Raw genomic sequence first — 15,910 nt, 5'->3', positions numbered from 1 at the left:
CAATACATTGGTAGTGGCATATCTCAATCGTTGGGGTGGAACCAAATCGGAGACTTTGGGTCGCAAAGCTCTTGCGATTTTGGAATTCTGCGACCAACTAGGGACCACTCTGTGGGCGAAACACATTCCTTCATCGGTGAATGTGTTAGCAGATGCCCTCAGTCGACATACCCCTGTTCAGACGGAGTGGATGTTGAACAAAGGGGTGGTCGCAGCGGTTCTTCGGGTGTGGGGCAGTCCACAGGTGGACATGTTTGCCACACGGTTGAACAACCAATTGCCGGTGTTCGTGTCCCCGGTACCGGACACATTGGCGTTGGAGTACGACGCGTTAAGTATGGATTGGACGGGACTGGATTTTTATGCCTTCCCTCCTCCTGTCTTACTCGGCAAGGTGTTGACCAAAGTGGTCCAGGAACCTTGTCACGTGACGTTGATAGCTCCTCTGTGGGTGGCGCAGCCCTGGTTTCCACAGCTCCTGTCACTGTTAGTGGCAGTCCCGTTCCGATTACCAGTGTTGTCCGATCTACTCAGCCAGCGACTGAGTCAGACGGTGTGGCATCCGAAGCCGGAGGTCTTCCGGTTTCACGCGTGGAGGTTATCAGGGCTTCCTTGCGACGCAGAGGTTTTTCGACAAGAATTGCGCATCTCGTCTCTTCAGCAAAGCGCAAATCTACCGAGTCGGTTTATCAGTGTCACTGGCATATGTGGGTTCGTTGGGCGAACGCACAGGATTTCGATCCCTTATCGCCTACTGTCAACGATTTAGCGGAGTACTTTCTGGCGTTGGTCCAAGAAAGGAAACTTAAAGTCACGACAGTGAAAAGTCACAGAGCTGCGATTTTCACTACTCTTAAACAGTGTGGATGTCGTGACTTTTCTACCAACTTGGTGTTGCATGATTTACTTAAATCATTACAATCCACGGTTGAACGACCTTCCATTATTCCGAAATGGAATGTCTTTCTGGTGTTACATGCTCTTAAGGGTGCGCCTTATGAGCCGTTGAGGTTTGCTAGTTTTCGTGCCTTGACGTGGAAGACTGTTTCTGGTTTCACTGGCAGCTTGTCGTCGGATCAGTGAGATGCATGCTTTTTTGCATGACTTGGTTGATTACAATTCGGACGGGTCTGTCACTTTACGTACCGACCCTATCTTTGTTGCTAAAAACCAGTCTCCAGGGGAAGAGTTTCCACCTACTGTCATTCACAGTTTATCTCGTACACTGTCATCTGATAACTCGGATAGACTTCTTTGCCCGGTGAGAGCATTGAAGTATTATTTGCAGCGTACGAAAAACCGGCGGCAGGGTAAAAAGAGATTATTTATTTCTTATACCATTAGGCCGGGTGATGTCACAAAAAATGCTTTGTCTCGATGGATAGCAGCTACCATCAAGCTAGCATATGAGATGGCGGGTGATCATGTGTTACGGAATTTCTCTGTTAAACCACATGAGATCCGAGCCATTTCTGCTTCCCTGAATTTTCATGACTCTTTAGATATTATAAAGGTCATGAATGCAGGGGTTTGGAAAGGACGGCACACGTTTGACCGTTTCTATATCCGGGATATGGCGGTTGGTCCTGACGGTACGCGTAGGATCCAGACAGTCATTGCGGCTCAACACGTCGTGTCTGTGCGCAGGGCAACGGAAAGGGGTCGACCTCTTTTCCGTCCAACTGCCATCGATTCACGCTTCGGACATGTTTAACACTCCACTCTTTTCTGAGGGATGGGGTTTTTTTGTAGTGTTGTCTACCGTTTCCTCTCCCTGGGGAGATGTTTTTCCTCCCTTTCATGGGGATGAGTTTTTCTTTTGGGAAGCCCCTTTTTATTCCCAAAAGTTTTTTGACTCCTTGTTACCGTATGTCGTTACCGTATGTCGTGGTTCGTCCTATCTCCATGTCATTACTTCAAAGGAGCTTTTTGGGTACGGGTAAGTCCTCTATTTTCTTACCTCCTCCCATTAATGTTGAATTCACGTGCTCTAACGGTGTCGTTGCACGTCCGTTATAGCATATTTGTTGTGCTAGCACAGTAAGTTGAATAAGACTATTAGAAAATTTGTTTCTAATTTTCATTATTATTCATACTTACCTAGTGCTAGCACAACAAACTATACCTCCCACCCACCCCTATGAGGCTTTCCCTCGGTGGGTGGACTTTGAACCGAGAATGAAGTTACAGGTAGCCCGTGCAAGGATAGCATTGCGCATATCCGGCAAGGGAGAGAATTCTGCAGTGTGTAGGTATGACTCAGGTTGAATAGCATATTTGTTGTGCTAGCACTAGGTAAGTATGAATAATAATGAAAATTAGAAACAAATTTTCTAATTTATTTTCAAAATAATCTTTATGGTTGGTAAAACTTTTGTTTACATAACTTAAATATCCTGAAAACTCACAAAACTTATTTTGGCTTCCATGTTTGGAATGTGATCACCTTGGTGGAAGACAATCCTGCTCAGATGTGTTGTTTCCTTCAGAGCTACACTATATTTATGTTTATGAAAGATCAACCTGTTTGGTGGCAGTGCGCTGCAGTATTTTCATCCCCTGTTCAACTTTCATGTGAGGCAGTCTGGCTTATTTATCATCATTGTTAAGCTGATTGATGCAAAGCAATTGCATAAATAAGCCAATATTAACCTGCATAGTTGTATCCACCTGGTTTAGAATGGCCAGTGTGTTCTAATCTATGCAGATAAATGTGTAATATTGATGGTTGCTATTTGGTACTGATTTTGTTGTGTAGTATTGTGTTCTGTGTGTTGTTTTCTATCACGTGCGTTGCTTGACCTTCAGGTGTAATCAGCAGCACTGCCACACCCATGACATCACAACCGATTACAGTCCAGATTCAACAGACTGAACAAGGAACACGTCTAATGATTCCCACTGGCCAACTATCACAACTTCCTGGTTCGTTCTTTGTAATCTCATGTTTTGCTGTTTTTGTTCACATTTAGAATACTGCAGGACGAGATGTCTCGCCCGACATTGCTGGATTCTAAAAATTGCAAGAAAGATTGTTACATTCATGCGTTGCTCGGGAAAGCCTAATTTTGCGTAACCCATTTTTAGGTTCACGCATTAAATTTAGTATGTCATTTACATGGTCATGACGGGTTACGCAAAAATGAAATGTGTTTCCTGAATTTGACTTTGGTGTAATACATAAATGGGTTGCGCAGCTTTTCCATTCTCAGAGGCATACATAGCACAAATCAACACTGTATACCAAATGTTATACATTCACCTTTGCATAATTCACACCATTTTGCACATAGCACTAGTTGGAAATATAAGAGCAACTGGAAATGGCCGCTTTACCAGGGAATTTTGAGTTAAAATAGTTTACCAAAGACAAAATATTTGGGCATGAATCCTAGTTCGTTTTCAAAACAAATGTGATCAGCAAAGCACACTAATTGAAAATAATGGCTGTAAGGACTGGATATCTGGCAACGACTCTGCCAAATAAGCTAGACTTGATGTTTTGCGTAATTTTAACCATTAACGGCTCTAAAATATAAAAATTAGAAAGACCGATGAAAACAATACTCTTTAATGTTTCAAAAAAATACATTTCTGCACTTTTTAATGTGAATGTATGTGAGAAAATTAACCTAGTAATCTAAAGGTTAAAGACCATCCTTCTGTCAATTAAAAGCATATATCAATAATATTCTTTGTTTCTTGTGCTGCAGAATTTAAAGTAGAAAAAAAAGAGTTGCACTTTGACTAATTTTATTTATAGTACTTTTAACTTCAGAGACCGAAAAATAACCAGACAGTATCCAGTTGTCAAGTTTGCTTATAAAATTCAGTATAAAATAATTTGCTATCATTGTGCATATATGGAAAGAATGCTTCAAAATGCCCTGATTGATAATGACTTTCTTTATTAAATAAAAAAAACTCCAAATCGACGTATCTAACTCTATACAGTGTAAATATTTAAGTAGTAGTTGCAGTTTTCATGCTTATTTTATTTTTTTATATTGATATTGTAAACATGCTTTTATTTTATTTTGTTTGTTTTTCAGCTGGTTTGATCCAGATAGTGCAGACATCTAGTGGCCAGCAGTTAATTGCTACCTCAACCCCTTCCACGCCTATCCAGCCTGTGATACCAGTTCAAAATACTGCTTCTGTACAAAATACCACCTCGGTTCTTGTTAACTCGCTGGGTAACTTGTTAGATTTGGATTAGTTTCACCTCTTAGACATACTGATTTATTTATATTACCAATTGTCAAATTTCATAGACAACACTAGTAACATGTAGCTAACACTGCTACATGCAGTCTTGTAACCAACATAAATATAAATACTATGACCTCTTTCCTTTCATAGTAAATCATATTTTGAAACCCAGTGTTGGTTTTTGAAATGTTTTTGCATATAATGTTCTTGTCACATTTTGTTTATTTTTGTTGATCTTGATTTTTGTATTTCTTAAATCCCGTATTGTTCCTATTTGTAGCGCCCCCTCTAATATAAGCGCCCCCTCTAATATAAGCACCCCCTATGATCACGAGAAATGTATCATGAAACGGTACCCGTAAAATAGTAAAACTGGCTTACCTGACTGCTGACTTGCAATGATTATAATCGGTAAACAAATAAAAACAGGTGAAGCACTACGACACTAGTATGGGCGAACAGTATGTCACACATGTCGTTTATCAAATGTGTGTCGCTGTTATCTTGACGCAGAATGAACGCAAGACACTCCGTTAACGCTGTTGAAACATACCGGTAGGTATTTACACCGACACCGTAACACCGTTTAAAAAACGGGTAAATGATAACTTTAACTAAACTGCAAACTGGAGTCAAATGTCAACAATTTAACTTTAACTAAACTTAAAACTGGAGTCCAATGACAATAATTTGTGTACACAGTGACAATCGAAACATGTCAGTTACAAACTACCGGCCAGAGCTATCGCAGTCTGTGCTGTCTGACTGATGATCGTCGTCGGATAGAACAGCTTCCAGTAACTGTTCGTCCATTTCCACATCTTCAGGGGAAAACCCGTCAAATTGGTCGTCACCATCGTTAATGCAGGGGTGATTGCCGCCCATGCTTCTTTCACCCATCGTAGCAATAACTCTGCAGGCCCTATATGCCTACGTGCATAGTACCATGTATTTCGATAAATCAGCTGACGATGTACGGTACGCTACGTCGTTTCAACAAGAAAATGTCACTGGTGGAGTGACTCGGCGGCAAAGCTGTTGATGTCTCAGCGAGCCAGACGCATTGACAGTTTGATATGAGGATTTTTCACACGTATTACGAAACGTGTTCTAGTACTCTAATTAGCGCGCCCCCTTTGTGTTTTGCATCGCGCCCTGATGCTACAAATAGGAACAATACGGTAGATTTTTCACTTCACTTTCATATTGCTTTTATATGCATTTATTTTAATTTCAGTGAATGGTCCAACAACAGCCATACCACAAATTGTCAGTACAACAGCTGTGACTTGCACTTCATTGATATCACAGGTGAAGACTACTCCTTCCATTCAGCTTCCATCTGGCCATATTTTGTCTGCACAAAAACCTGTCATGCGTGTCACTCCGATGTCGGCAACACTTGGCGTTTCGGCCACTGTTGCCCGGACAGTTCATAGTGTCATTTCTAGAATTCCATCACCAGGTAACTCTTGATTATAAGTGTTTTAATAAACAAATATTTCGAAAGCGAATTTCAAAAAGAAAATATTGAGATCCTGATTTCCAGCAGGTTATTTGTGACTTGTTGGCATGAAAATCTCATAGATTGAATCCATTTCTGATCCTCCGATAGCAGAATTCTGATATTGGTCTACAGAACTGGTACATTTTTAGTGGTTTCCAGAATACAAACATTGTAAGTTGAGGTGTAGGTTTTAAGAGAATTTATAATGGGTTGTAATTAAAACTATAGTAATTAGTTCAGGTTTGGTGAGATTATTTCTAAACTTGTTTTATCTGTTTTTGTCAATGCATAAAGTTTTTACATTTTTCGGTTTCTTCTCCAAAACTAGTTGATCTATTTCAACTTCATCATATGGTAAGGTTCCTTGGCACATGGAAAAATAAATTTGTGAATTTGGTCATTATGATCCCCAGGGGCCTGAGGACTGGTGCAGAAAATGGGACAATTTGGCAATTTTTTAAAATATTGATACTGAAAAATTAACTTTTAATTAAACATGGTTATCAGGGCTAGGTCTGGCTAATTGAAACATTTTGCCAAATTATCTAAAAAATGCAAAATCTATTGCTATTTTCCAGCAAAATAATATTACACACTTTTTTTTGGCCAAATTATAATAAAATTTGCCTGTTCTTAAAATTCACAATTGGCGTGTGTGCCAGAGCAGCCCAACATTTAGATTATTTTCAATTTGAAAATGTTGAGATTCTGATTTCCAGCTTGCCTTTGTGACTTGTTGGCATGAAAGTCTCGCAAAGTAAACTCGTTTCTGATCCACTGGTTTCAGAAAACTGAAATTGGTCTACAGAAATGAAACATTGTTTATAAACGGTGAACATTGGGGATTTGTTCATGATTCTAAAATGCTAAATAGTTGTTGCTAATCACTGTTATTAACAACTGACTCTAAACAAAATTTAGAAAAAATAGAGCGACAAAAATTAAATAAGTTTATGGTAATGATAAACCATGCTAAAGTACTAATCAAAATTATACCCATGTGATTTTCCAGTCTTATATATTAGTTATTAAAATCTGTGGAATGAAAACCATAAAAATGTGTCAGTATTATCATGACCTGTTATGGTATTCAAACAACCAGTAGAAAAAATGACAATAAATGACCTGTTATAGATAGAAATGTGAGATTTATTTACAATTTTACTGCAAAACATATGTAATTTGGAACAGACTATAACACCCAGGTTTATGTTGATTACACTTGACAGGTGAAATCACAAGTACTAAGCTAAGCAGAGAGGTGGTCTCAGGTGTGTTCAATATCAAACTTGGTGTTATAGTCTGTTTCATATTACATATGTTTTGCAGTAAAATTGTAAATAGATCTCATATTTCTATCTATAACAGGTCATTTATTGTCATTTTAGGGTACCGGTTGTTTGAATACCGCAACAGGTCATGATAATACTGGCACATTTTTATGGTTTCTATTCCAGGGATTTTCATAAATAATATATAAGACTGGAAAATCACCTGGGTATAATTTTGGTTAGTACTTTAGTCCTAGATGAATATTATTTTTAACAACTCTACATCACAGAAAACCAGTAATATTCTATACATACAAATCATCACATTACCAATATTATACTACAGACCATGTATTTATCAATACAGTAATATATCGTGTAGTTCAGTATCATTAAACACCACCAAATTGACATGTAATTTAAACATTGGTAGGTCCGTTATATTTAGATTATCTTTAACTTGAAAATATTGAGATTCTGATTTCCATCTTGCCCTTGTGACTTGTTGGCATGAAAATCTCGCAAAGTAAACTCATTTCTGATCCACTGGTTTCAGAAAACTGAAATTGGTCTACAGAAATGAAACACTTTATAAGCATGGACAAATGGGTTTTCTCCACTATTGTAAAATGTTAAATAGTGGTTGCTTATCACTCAATTATAAGCAACCAGCACTAAACAAAATTTGGAAGAAAAAAACGGTATGATTTTTCTTCTTTTTATCCGATTTCTTCTTTTTTTTGCATAAAATAATGTTTTAAAAATAGACTGGATTTGATCGGAAATGCTAATTTCAGCTTTTATTTTAAAATGAGTATCACATCAGTGAAAAAACATGATCCCTGAAAATAAACAAACACAAAATAATGCTAGCCATAGATGAACATTATTTTTTAATTTTTTAATTTAAAAAATGCTTAGTATGTATCTTTTAGTGTTGACATTTTTCTTTTCAGTTATAACTACCTCGGCAGCAAATGTTACAAAACAGAGAGAGCAGGACTCCATTGTAAAAGCTGCATTAACAAAAAGTGCTGCAAGAGAAAAAAAGAAGTTGGCCAGGTTAAAAAGGTTGAAAGAGGAGGAAAAAAGTGAATTGTTTTTGGTAAGAAATGAATATTATAATTACGTTGCAGTATAACAAATCATTGGTTTGATGAGGTTAATAATAAAGGCATGTGTTTTGGGCAGGGATGAGAGTAATAATTAGGGTGTAAAAGTGGGAAATATAACAATCTGTTAAGACTAGTCTGTCAGAATTTGTCAGAATTTCTAATAGTGCATCAGTCCACAGCACAATATTGTTATAATGCAGACCTCACTTCAAATTATCATTGAAAGAAATCGGAACATAGTTGTTTTGTTTTTTAATTCAAATTTATGTTGCTTATCTTAAAATGTGTAAATAAATTTTTACTTGCATTTGACGACTGGTTTGCTACTTACTAAATCCTTGAATAATGTCTAGTAGTTAAAATATTGGCACAAATCATGCAGAGTTGCATTTATTACATTTTACCTACATCTTTAAAACAATTAACATAAAATTCCTAATATTCCTCATTTCTCTTGGAATGGGTGAGATTGGGGGATGACGAGCAAATCTGGGCCAAGTGTATTTATTTGTGTTTGTAATCAGGAGTGTTGTACCAATAAAGTATGATTTTAGTTTGTCTGCATATGTATCGGTAACATCAATTTAATTCCACATAAGTGTGCGTTGACAACTATAATCATTATTGAAGTGATTGAAATGGCATGAAAATGTGAAGCCACGGAAGATAAATGTGTTCTAAATATTTTATTCATATATGTTTACCGATAATCATTTGTGTCATTCTTTTGTATTTCAGCACTCTTTGAGGTCCAAAAAGTGCAAGTATCAGAAGGAAAAGCTGGACTATATATATAGGACCAATAAAAAACGCTGTGATGTGATTCCTGCATGTGGCCAGGATCTCCATGATGTTGTTTGTGTGTTCAATAGTTTAAAGAGGACTAATGTTGTGAACAACACGTGGAAGAGCCTCGGGCACGTGGTATGCCACTGTGCTCACACTGTGAAAAACCCATATCATCCAGACATCTACTGGACCCAGTCCAGCTCATTGAAATCACTTGTACATACTCCACAACAGTATTTAACTGAACTAGAAGATATTCTCAAACGTTTTGTGTTTGTCACGCCCACGGTGGTTGCTCCACAAATACAAATGCATGTCAGTCATATGCATCCCTCTATAAGAACTAGAGAGGAAAGACTAAGATATGAACTACATGAAAAACTTCAACCATTAAATGTTTCTTTGCATAAAATAGCAAGTAAAATGCAAGTGCAATTTCCCGAACTCCGTTTGATACAGTATGACTGTGGTAAGTAATATTAGTTTTGTTCCATTTCTTTCATGACATCAGTACAAAACGTTTTGGACACGATAAAAAATATATGGTCATTTCTTCAAACTTACATTTCTGTAGTTAGAACATGGTAGCTTGCCATTTATCAAAGTTGTATTAAAATTTGACCATTAATGGGAGACACATCAAATTCCTTATAGCAAGTTGGTTATTGGGTCTGCAGGTCCAACGGTTTTGTCTGTATCTGTGTCGCATGCTTTTTCAACTTTTCTTAGGAATGCATCAATATAATGAGCAGAAATTTCATTTTTAGTTCCAAGTATTGGTTTGAGTTTCATGAAATGTGCCAATTTTTGACGTTTGGCTATTGAACATGGGAGACATTAAAAACCATCATTTTCCATTTTCGTTCAGTATTTGTTTAGCTTTATCATGTTTATATATTGCACCTCCATAAAAAAAATTGCTGGTCCTGGTAATGGACATGCTTTTCTTTATTAAACATTTTTTATTTAATCATTTATTAATGTGAGACTTGCTCTGCTGTCTAAAGTAGTTCCATCAGCCTATGCTGCTGTATACATTATATTTTAGCCAATCTGGTAGTCTGTACACTCAGCAATTATTAAAAAATTTCGTCTTATAATGGCCAATGTGAGTAGTGATATGTTCATATGGGTAGAACTCTCAGGTTTTAAACTTTTGTATTGTATTTTTCAGGAAAGTTGCAGACATTAGATGTTCTGCTTCAACAGTTGAAAATTGGGTCACATAGGGTTCTAATCTTCACACAGATGACAAAAATGTTAGATATCCTTGAATCCTTTCTCAGTTACCATGGACATCGCTATCTGCGACTGGATGGTACTACTCGAGTGGAACAGAGACAGGTGGGCTTGCTTTATTACCATTTTTGGTTTTTCTTTTCTTTAAAACTACAGGGGTGTATATTTTATCCTGAGTTTTGAGGTGTTTGTGTGTGTATGGACTGCAAATGGAAATACTTTATAACCTAAAATGGAGCAGTGCAAAATATTTTGCATGCATTAATTTGATGTGCATGATTAATAAATAAATGTGCTCTAGTGGTGCCGTTAAACTTTAACATTTGACGTGTTTTTCTTTGAAGGTAAAATAACAATCTACTTTTAAAGGGAGTTACCCTGGTTTTTAAACACTAACACATATTTTTTACTATTATAACCGTTTTTTATAACTTAAAACATACTTTAGTTATATTTTATTGTTTAGATTATCCATTTCCGTAAATTCAAAGTGTGTTTGGTCATCCTGGTGTTTTTAATATCACAAAATGCATTTGTCAAATTTTTAAAAACACGTGCTTCTGAGAAGTAACAGTTATGGAGTCGAGTTTTAGTTTATCTTTAGAGGGTATTTAACCATTTCAAAGTCGCTCGTGTTTCGCTCAATTGTAACTTTAACCAAATGTGTTGCAGGTTTGTAGATTTAAACTTGTGTTAATTTTCACGGGTTGAAAAAAGGGTATGTCCATTTAAATGTAAGTTTGAAGTTGTAAGTTCTAAACAAACAGTAAATAGTTTGTGATAAATAAATTTGCATAATTAAGACACTTTTTTTTTTCTTTCTTTCTTTTTTCTTTTTTTACAGCACATCAATTTACATCTTTATCTTTCAAAATAAATAGTTTTTAACTGTTATATTTTTGTATTTTTCCAGATTTTGATGGACAGATTTAACATGGATAAACGGATCTTCTGTTTCATCTTGTCGACACGTTCTGGTGGACTTGGTGTAAATCTGACTGGAGCTGATACTGTGATATTTTATGATAGTGACTGGAATCCGACCATGGATGCACAAGCACAAGATAGATGTCATCGAATTGGCCAGACCAGAGATGTGCATATTTACAGGTACGGTATGAAATAACGACTCATCCTGAGTCGGTCATATATTTTTAAATAAACAGTTGATCCACAGAATTAAATTGACAGATTTAGAACACATGTCTTTCATAAAACAAACTGGCATACACAGGCATCGAAATAAGCATTGTATCTGGTAACCCATTTACAGGAAAATATAGCCTGCTTACCTATATGAAAGTTAGAATTTAATTCCTCTTATCTGGAAGTAAATTTATCTAGTGGGTGCTGTTTAAACGCTGACAAAATTGCTTTGCAATTGCACAAGTGCGCACGGACATCAGTGCAATTTCATACGAGAAAATGAAACGCGGAAGTAACTTCATCTAGTGGATACAGCTTAAATGTGTAATGACTATTACTGCTTGCAATTCCGTACCAGAAAATTAAACGCTGAAGTCCGGAATGCATTGCCTGGTTTACATTTGGAAACTAAACTACCATTGTTGAAATTTTTGTCGAGAACGAAACACTGTTCTCAACTTTTCTTACATGTGGTAACCTCCCGGTAACCTGAACGACCGTTCTCAACTTATTTCGATGCCTGCATACATTATAATTATTGTTTAAATGTATGTTTTACCTTTTGTACACTGAAATTTAAAAACAAATAAAAAATCGTTCAGTTATCGTGGTAAAACATTCAACTGATTATTTGTGGCTCTTCAGCTTGTGTATTTAATTCCGTTATTTTCATGTGTTCTTTCCAGGCTTATAAGTACAATGACTGTTGAGGAAAACATCTTGAAGAAGGCAAATCAGAAGAGGCTGTTAGGAGACCTGGCCATTGAAGGAGGAAATTTCACAACAGCCTTCTTCAAGGAGGTAATATTACCAGTGGTGTCTTTGTTTCATGCTGTCGTTAACCAAACAGTTGTTGATGCTGTGGTTAATATTACAGCACAAACTAAGTCTATTTTTTGTAGAGTAAATCTAGTAGTGTCCACACCTGATAAGATGCAGTGAGTTTAGGGTTATTCTCCCTCAGTGGGCAAACCGAAAAGTTATGGTATATCCTATTCCGTCGGGAGGGAGGGTGGGGGTGGCATAAAAAGTGTAACCTCTTAATCTTAAAGACCCACTATCACAATTGTCATATTTAATATTGATGACATCTGCAGGGGTGGGAATTCTCCTCGGATCAGCTGTTTCCTCTCATTTTAATCTTCCTTTCCTCTAAAAAGTGTCGGATGGCATAGATTTTAACCTAGATTTCAAGAATTTCCGGGACCCCTCTAGATTTTCTCTTTTTTACAGTTCACCAATTCACACCCCTGATGATCTGATAAAACATGCTGGTATTAATTTTATGTGTAATTTTTTTTTAATGAACATTGCCTTACATCAGTAAACTAACAAAAATCAATGCTGTAGGTAAGTGAAATTTGCCACACCATTCTTCATCTAATGTAACCAACCATTTCAACTAAGACATGCTATATTTCAGAACACCATCAAAGAACTGTTTGATGAACCTTCTGGTCTGGAGGCACTAGCTAAAGAAAAGGAAAGGAAGGAGTTGGAGAGGCTGAAGTTGAAGGAGGAACAGAGCACTCCGTCGCCCAAGGCTGACGGGTCGGGAGATACCGGGGTGCTCGCTCAGTTTGAACAGGTTCGTGTTGTGTGATCACTGACAGTAAAATCAGTTGGAAATCACTGTATTGTTTTTCATTTTAACAAAATAACGAGTTAGGCTTGTTTTTGTATTGGAATGGGTATAATAATCCATTGGATTTGGTAAATATAGTAATATGTATTTTATTGTATAAAATATATTTACCAACCCTTGACTTAATTTGACTATATTAAATAAATTAGAAGAATTGTCTGAAAAAAAAGACCCCTTTTTACTCTTCGAAATTGCCCATTACCTTTTGCTGTAACTGGTCATTGTGGCGTCTATGGAAAACTTAACATTTCTTCTTGTAAACTACATAGCTCATGTATATTATGACTTGTTTTTTCTTTCTGACATAGCCCAGTGGTAAAACACTCGTCGTTGGGCTATTTCTCTTTCAAGCCAGTGTACCACGTCTGGTATATTAAAGGCTGTGGTATGTGCTATACTGTCGGATGGTGCATATAAAAGATCCCTTGAAATAAAGGAGAAATGTTCCAAGTTTCCTCTCTAAGACTGTCAAAATTATCAATGTTTGACATCCAATAGCCGATAAATAAATCAGTGTGCTCTAGTGGTGGTGTTTAACAAAATAAACTGTTCTTTCTTTTTTTCTTTCTTTTTTGTATTCGTTTTTTCTTCTTTTTATCTTTTCTTTTCTTTTTTCTGACTTGCCATTTCAAAGTAGATACCTGTCAAGATATTTTTTTGCTCTATTATCAATGCCAAAACGGTCTCATTATTAGGCACTGTGCAAAGCTGAAGATGAAACTGATGTCATTGCTGCCAAGCTAGTGAAAGCCGAGCAGAAAGCTGAACTTGCAGAGTTCGATGAAACTATTCCCTGGGATGAACGAGAGGCAGAAAGCAAAAAGGAAGAAGAAATATCAAAAGTGGAACTAGAACTCATGCAGTTGGACAAAGAGGTAATAATATCTAGTCCGTAGAAAATTTATTAAATACATAAAAAAAAAATCAGTATTGGTCTCAGAAATCTAAGACATAAAATTAAATTTTTTAAATAGCTAAATTAATTCATTGTAGAATTAAGTTTCAGGCTCTTTCAACACCCATGAAAATCATTTTCAATTGTTATCTTGTTGATAGGATGCCAAATTTGAGTTACCAAAGACTTGTATCACAAAAAAATACCATTGCATATGATAATTGTGTGATAATTATAGATATATTATTTTTCAGTTGTCTCCGATAGAGCGATATGCAGTTGCCCTGATGGAGGCACAGATGGATCCAGACATGATTGAAGAGCTGGACTTCACAGAGGTGAGTATACATTTATTCAAATATAAATTGGAAATTAAATGTTTCACAATTAATGTGCTGAGGTGTTGATAACATTTGCTTTATGAATTCTTTCTAAATTTTAAAATCATTAGGAAATTAAGATGATGCATCATTTTATAGATTATTGGGTCTCACAAGTAATTTTTAATGAAAGTTACTTTATTCTGGTATATGCAGTATTTTTTACTGAATTGCTTACAATAATAAAACAAACTCGTAAGAAATGGGCCAACTCTGGTTGATAAAACTAGCAAGACCATGGTCAGGTTCCTAGCTTGTCCAGGGATTGATTAGGACCTGTTATTAATCTTGTCCTGTTTTTAAAAGTTGTATTAGAGTTGTTTTGATGATTATAATCCTTTCATATCAAAACTTAGAATTTATATGCTAACTTTCTAAGAAGATAACAGTAGATCCATTACTATATTTTCCTTCAAGATTGCTAATATAGAATGCCATATTCGGCATTGACAATAATGCCAAAGGTGGCAAATGTTACTAAACATCTAAAATGTTTTAACTATTATGTTGTGTTTGCAGGATGATTTGGAAGAAGCTAAACAAAACTGGGAGCTGGCTCGACTTAAAGCTCTGAAGGAAGAGGAGGAACTTAGGGCTGAAATTGAAGAAGATGAAATGCTGTACACGTACTCCAAAGAAGACAGTAATCAGGTGAAAAGGAAGAAAAGGGGTCGATCAAAGAAAGCAGTAGAAACCAGTGACGACGACTATAGTAGTGATAATGAGTCGAGAGAGTCTAGGAAGCAGAGAACCAGTCCCAGGAAAAAAGATGTGCCACCTTCGAGTCCAAAACCCCAGAGGTCGAGACCAAAATCTGGGGATGGTATTCTCTCTGGGGAGGAAAGTTCCGGGTCTAGACGCAGTACTAGGTTGGTTAGTCCACCTGGTAGTAGGCTGTCTAGCCCTCCACATTCACCTACTAGGGATGGGTTGAGAGTAAAGCAGGCTAGTGGTGGGAAGGCCATGTCAAAGTCTGACAAAAAGGAAGCCAGGAAAAGGAGCACTAGTGCTGGACGAGTCGCCAAAAGTATTAGTCCAAATTCGACACAGCGACATATTCTTAATGTGCCTACTGTGCCCTCCGCCACAAAAACTGTATTGGTTGCCAAAGCTAAAACATCCAAATCTGCTAGCTCTCTTGTAAAAACACCTACATCAGCTCCCAAAGCTAGCAAATCAAATACACAAGCAGGCACAAAATCCACACCAACCAATCCCAAAAAGACCCCAACAGCACATGGAAATCAAAAAACGGCCCAGAATAAAAAGAATAAGCCAGTAACCCCCATTCAGAAAGGTCTTGCTAAGAAAATCTTGTCCCCACCAGCTAAAAATGTTGAGCATGAGACTTTAAAAAGTCAATCTCCAAAAACAGTTCCAAATCCTTCCACTCTTCAAAGTGCTATGAAACAAACTCCGCTCTCACCAAAGGAAAGCAACATCCCTCCACCATGGTCCAACCCCAATCTTGTGATTCGCACCCGTCGAGCTTCACAAAATGAAGCATTTAGAGTCGTCGGTAGTCCTCCAAGCCACTTGCCAAATTCGCCTGCTCCTGTTAGAAACATAGTTCAGCAGAACAGTCCAGCTATTATCCCTTTGCAATCTGTTAGAGGTCAGTTAGTACAGTCTGTCCAGTCCTTGCCTTTGACCCTTAGAGCCTCACCATGTCAGAGTTTTCCCATCAGAGCTATTCAGCTTCCCAGGCAGA

At 37.0% G+C, this 15,910-nt stretch overlaps 1 protein-coding gene across 3 annotated transcripts in view; it reads left to right on the top strand.

Annotated features, from left to right (window-relative positions):
• The window catches only part of LOC121367719 (helicase SRCAP-like), an 84,241-nt gene that overhangs the window by 47,758 nt on the left and 20,573 nt on the right, over positions 1 to 15,910 (top strand). For all 3 annotated transcript variants that reach the window (XM_041492060.1, XM_041492059.1, XM_041492058.1), the window contains 12 exons: positions 2,809 to 2,925; positions 4,053 to 4,196; positions 5,450 to 5,677; positions 7,947 to 8,095; positions 8,844 to 9,363; positions 10,069 to 10,238; positions 11,047 to 11,243; positions 11,966 to 12,080; positions 12,703 to 12,867; positions 13,620 to 13,799; positions 14,074 to 14,157; positions 14,719 to 14,850. In XM_041492060.1, the coding sequence (XP_041347994.1) occupies positions 2,809 to 2,925; positions 4,053 to 4,196; positions 5,450 to 5,677; positions 7,947 to 8,095; positions 8,844 to 9,363; positions 10,069 to 10,238; positions 11,047 to 11,243; positions 11,966 to 12,080; positions 12,703 to 12,867; positions 13,620 to 13,799; positions 14,074 to 14,157; positions 14,719 to 14,850 (2,201 nt within the window). The remainder of the gene's footprint in view (positions 1 to 2,808; positions 2,926 to 4,052; positions 4,197 to 5,449; positions 5,678 to 7,946; positions 8,096 to 8,843; positions 9,364 to 10,068; positions 10,239 to 11,046; positions 11,244 to 11,965; positions 12,081 to 12,702; positions 12,868 to 13,619; positions 13,800 to 14,073; positions 14,158 to 14,718; positions 14,851 to 15,910) is intronic.

Source organism: Gigantopelta aegis, chromosome 3 (assembly GCF_016097555.1).
Source record: "Gigantopelta aegis isolate Gae_Host chromosome 3, Gae_host_genome, whole genome shotgun sequence".
In the NCBI taxonomy this organism is placed as follows: domain Eukaryota; kingdom Metazoa; phylum Mollusca; class Gastropoda; order Neomphalida; family Peltospiridae; genus Gigantopelta; species Gigantopelta aegis.
Note: the sequence above shows the minus strand (reverse complement) of the source record. Positions and strands in the feature narration are given on the sequence as shown.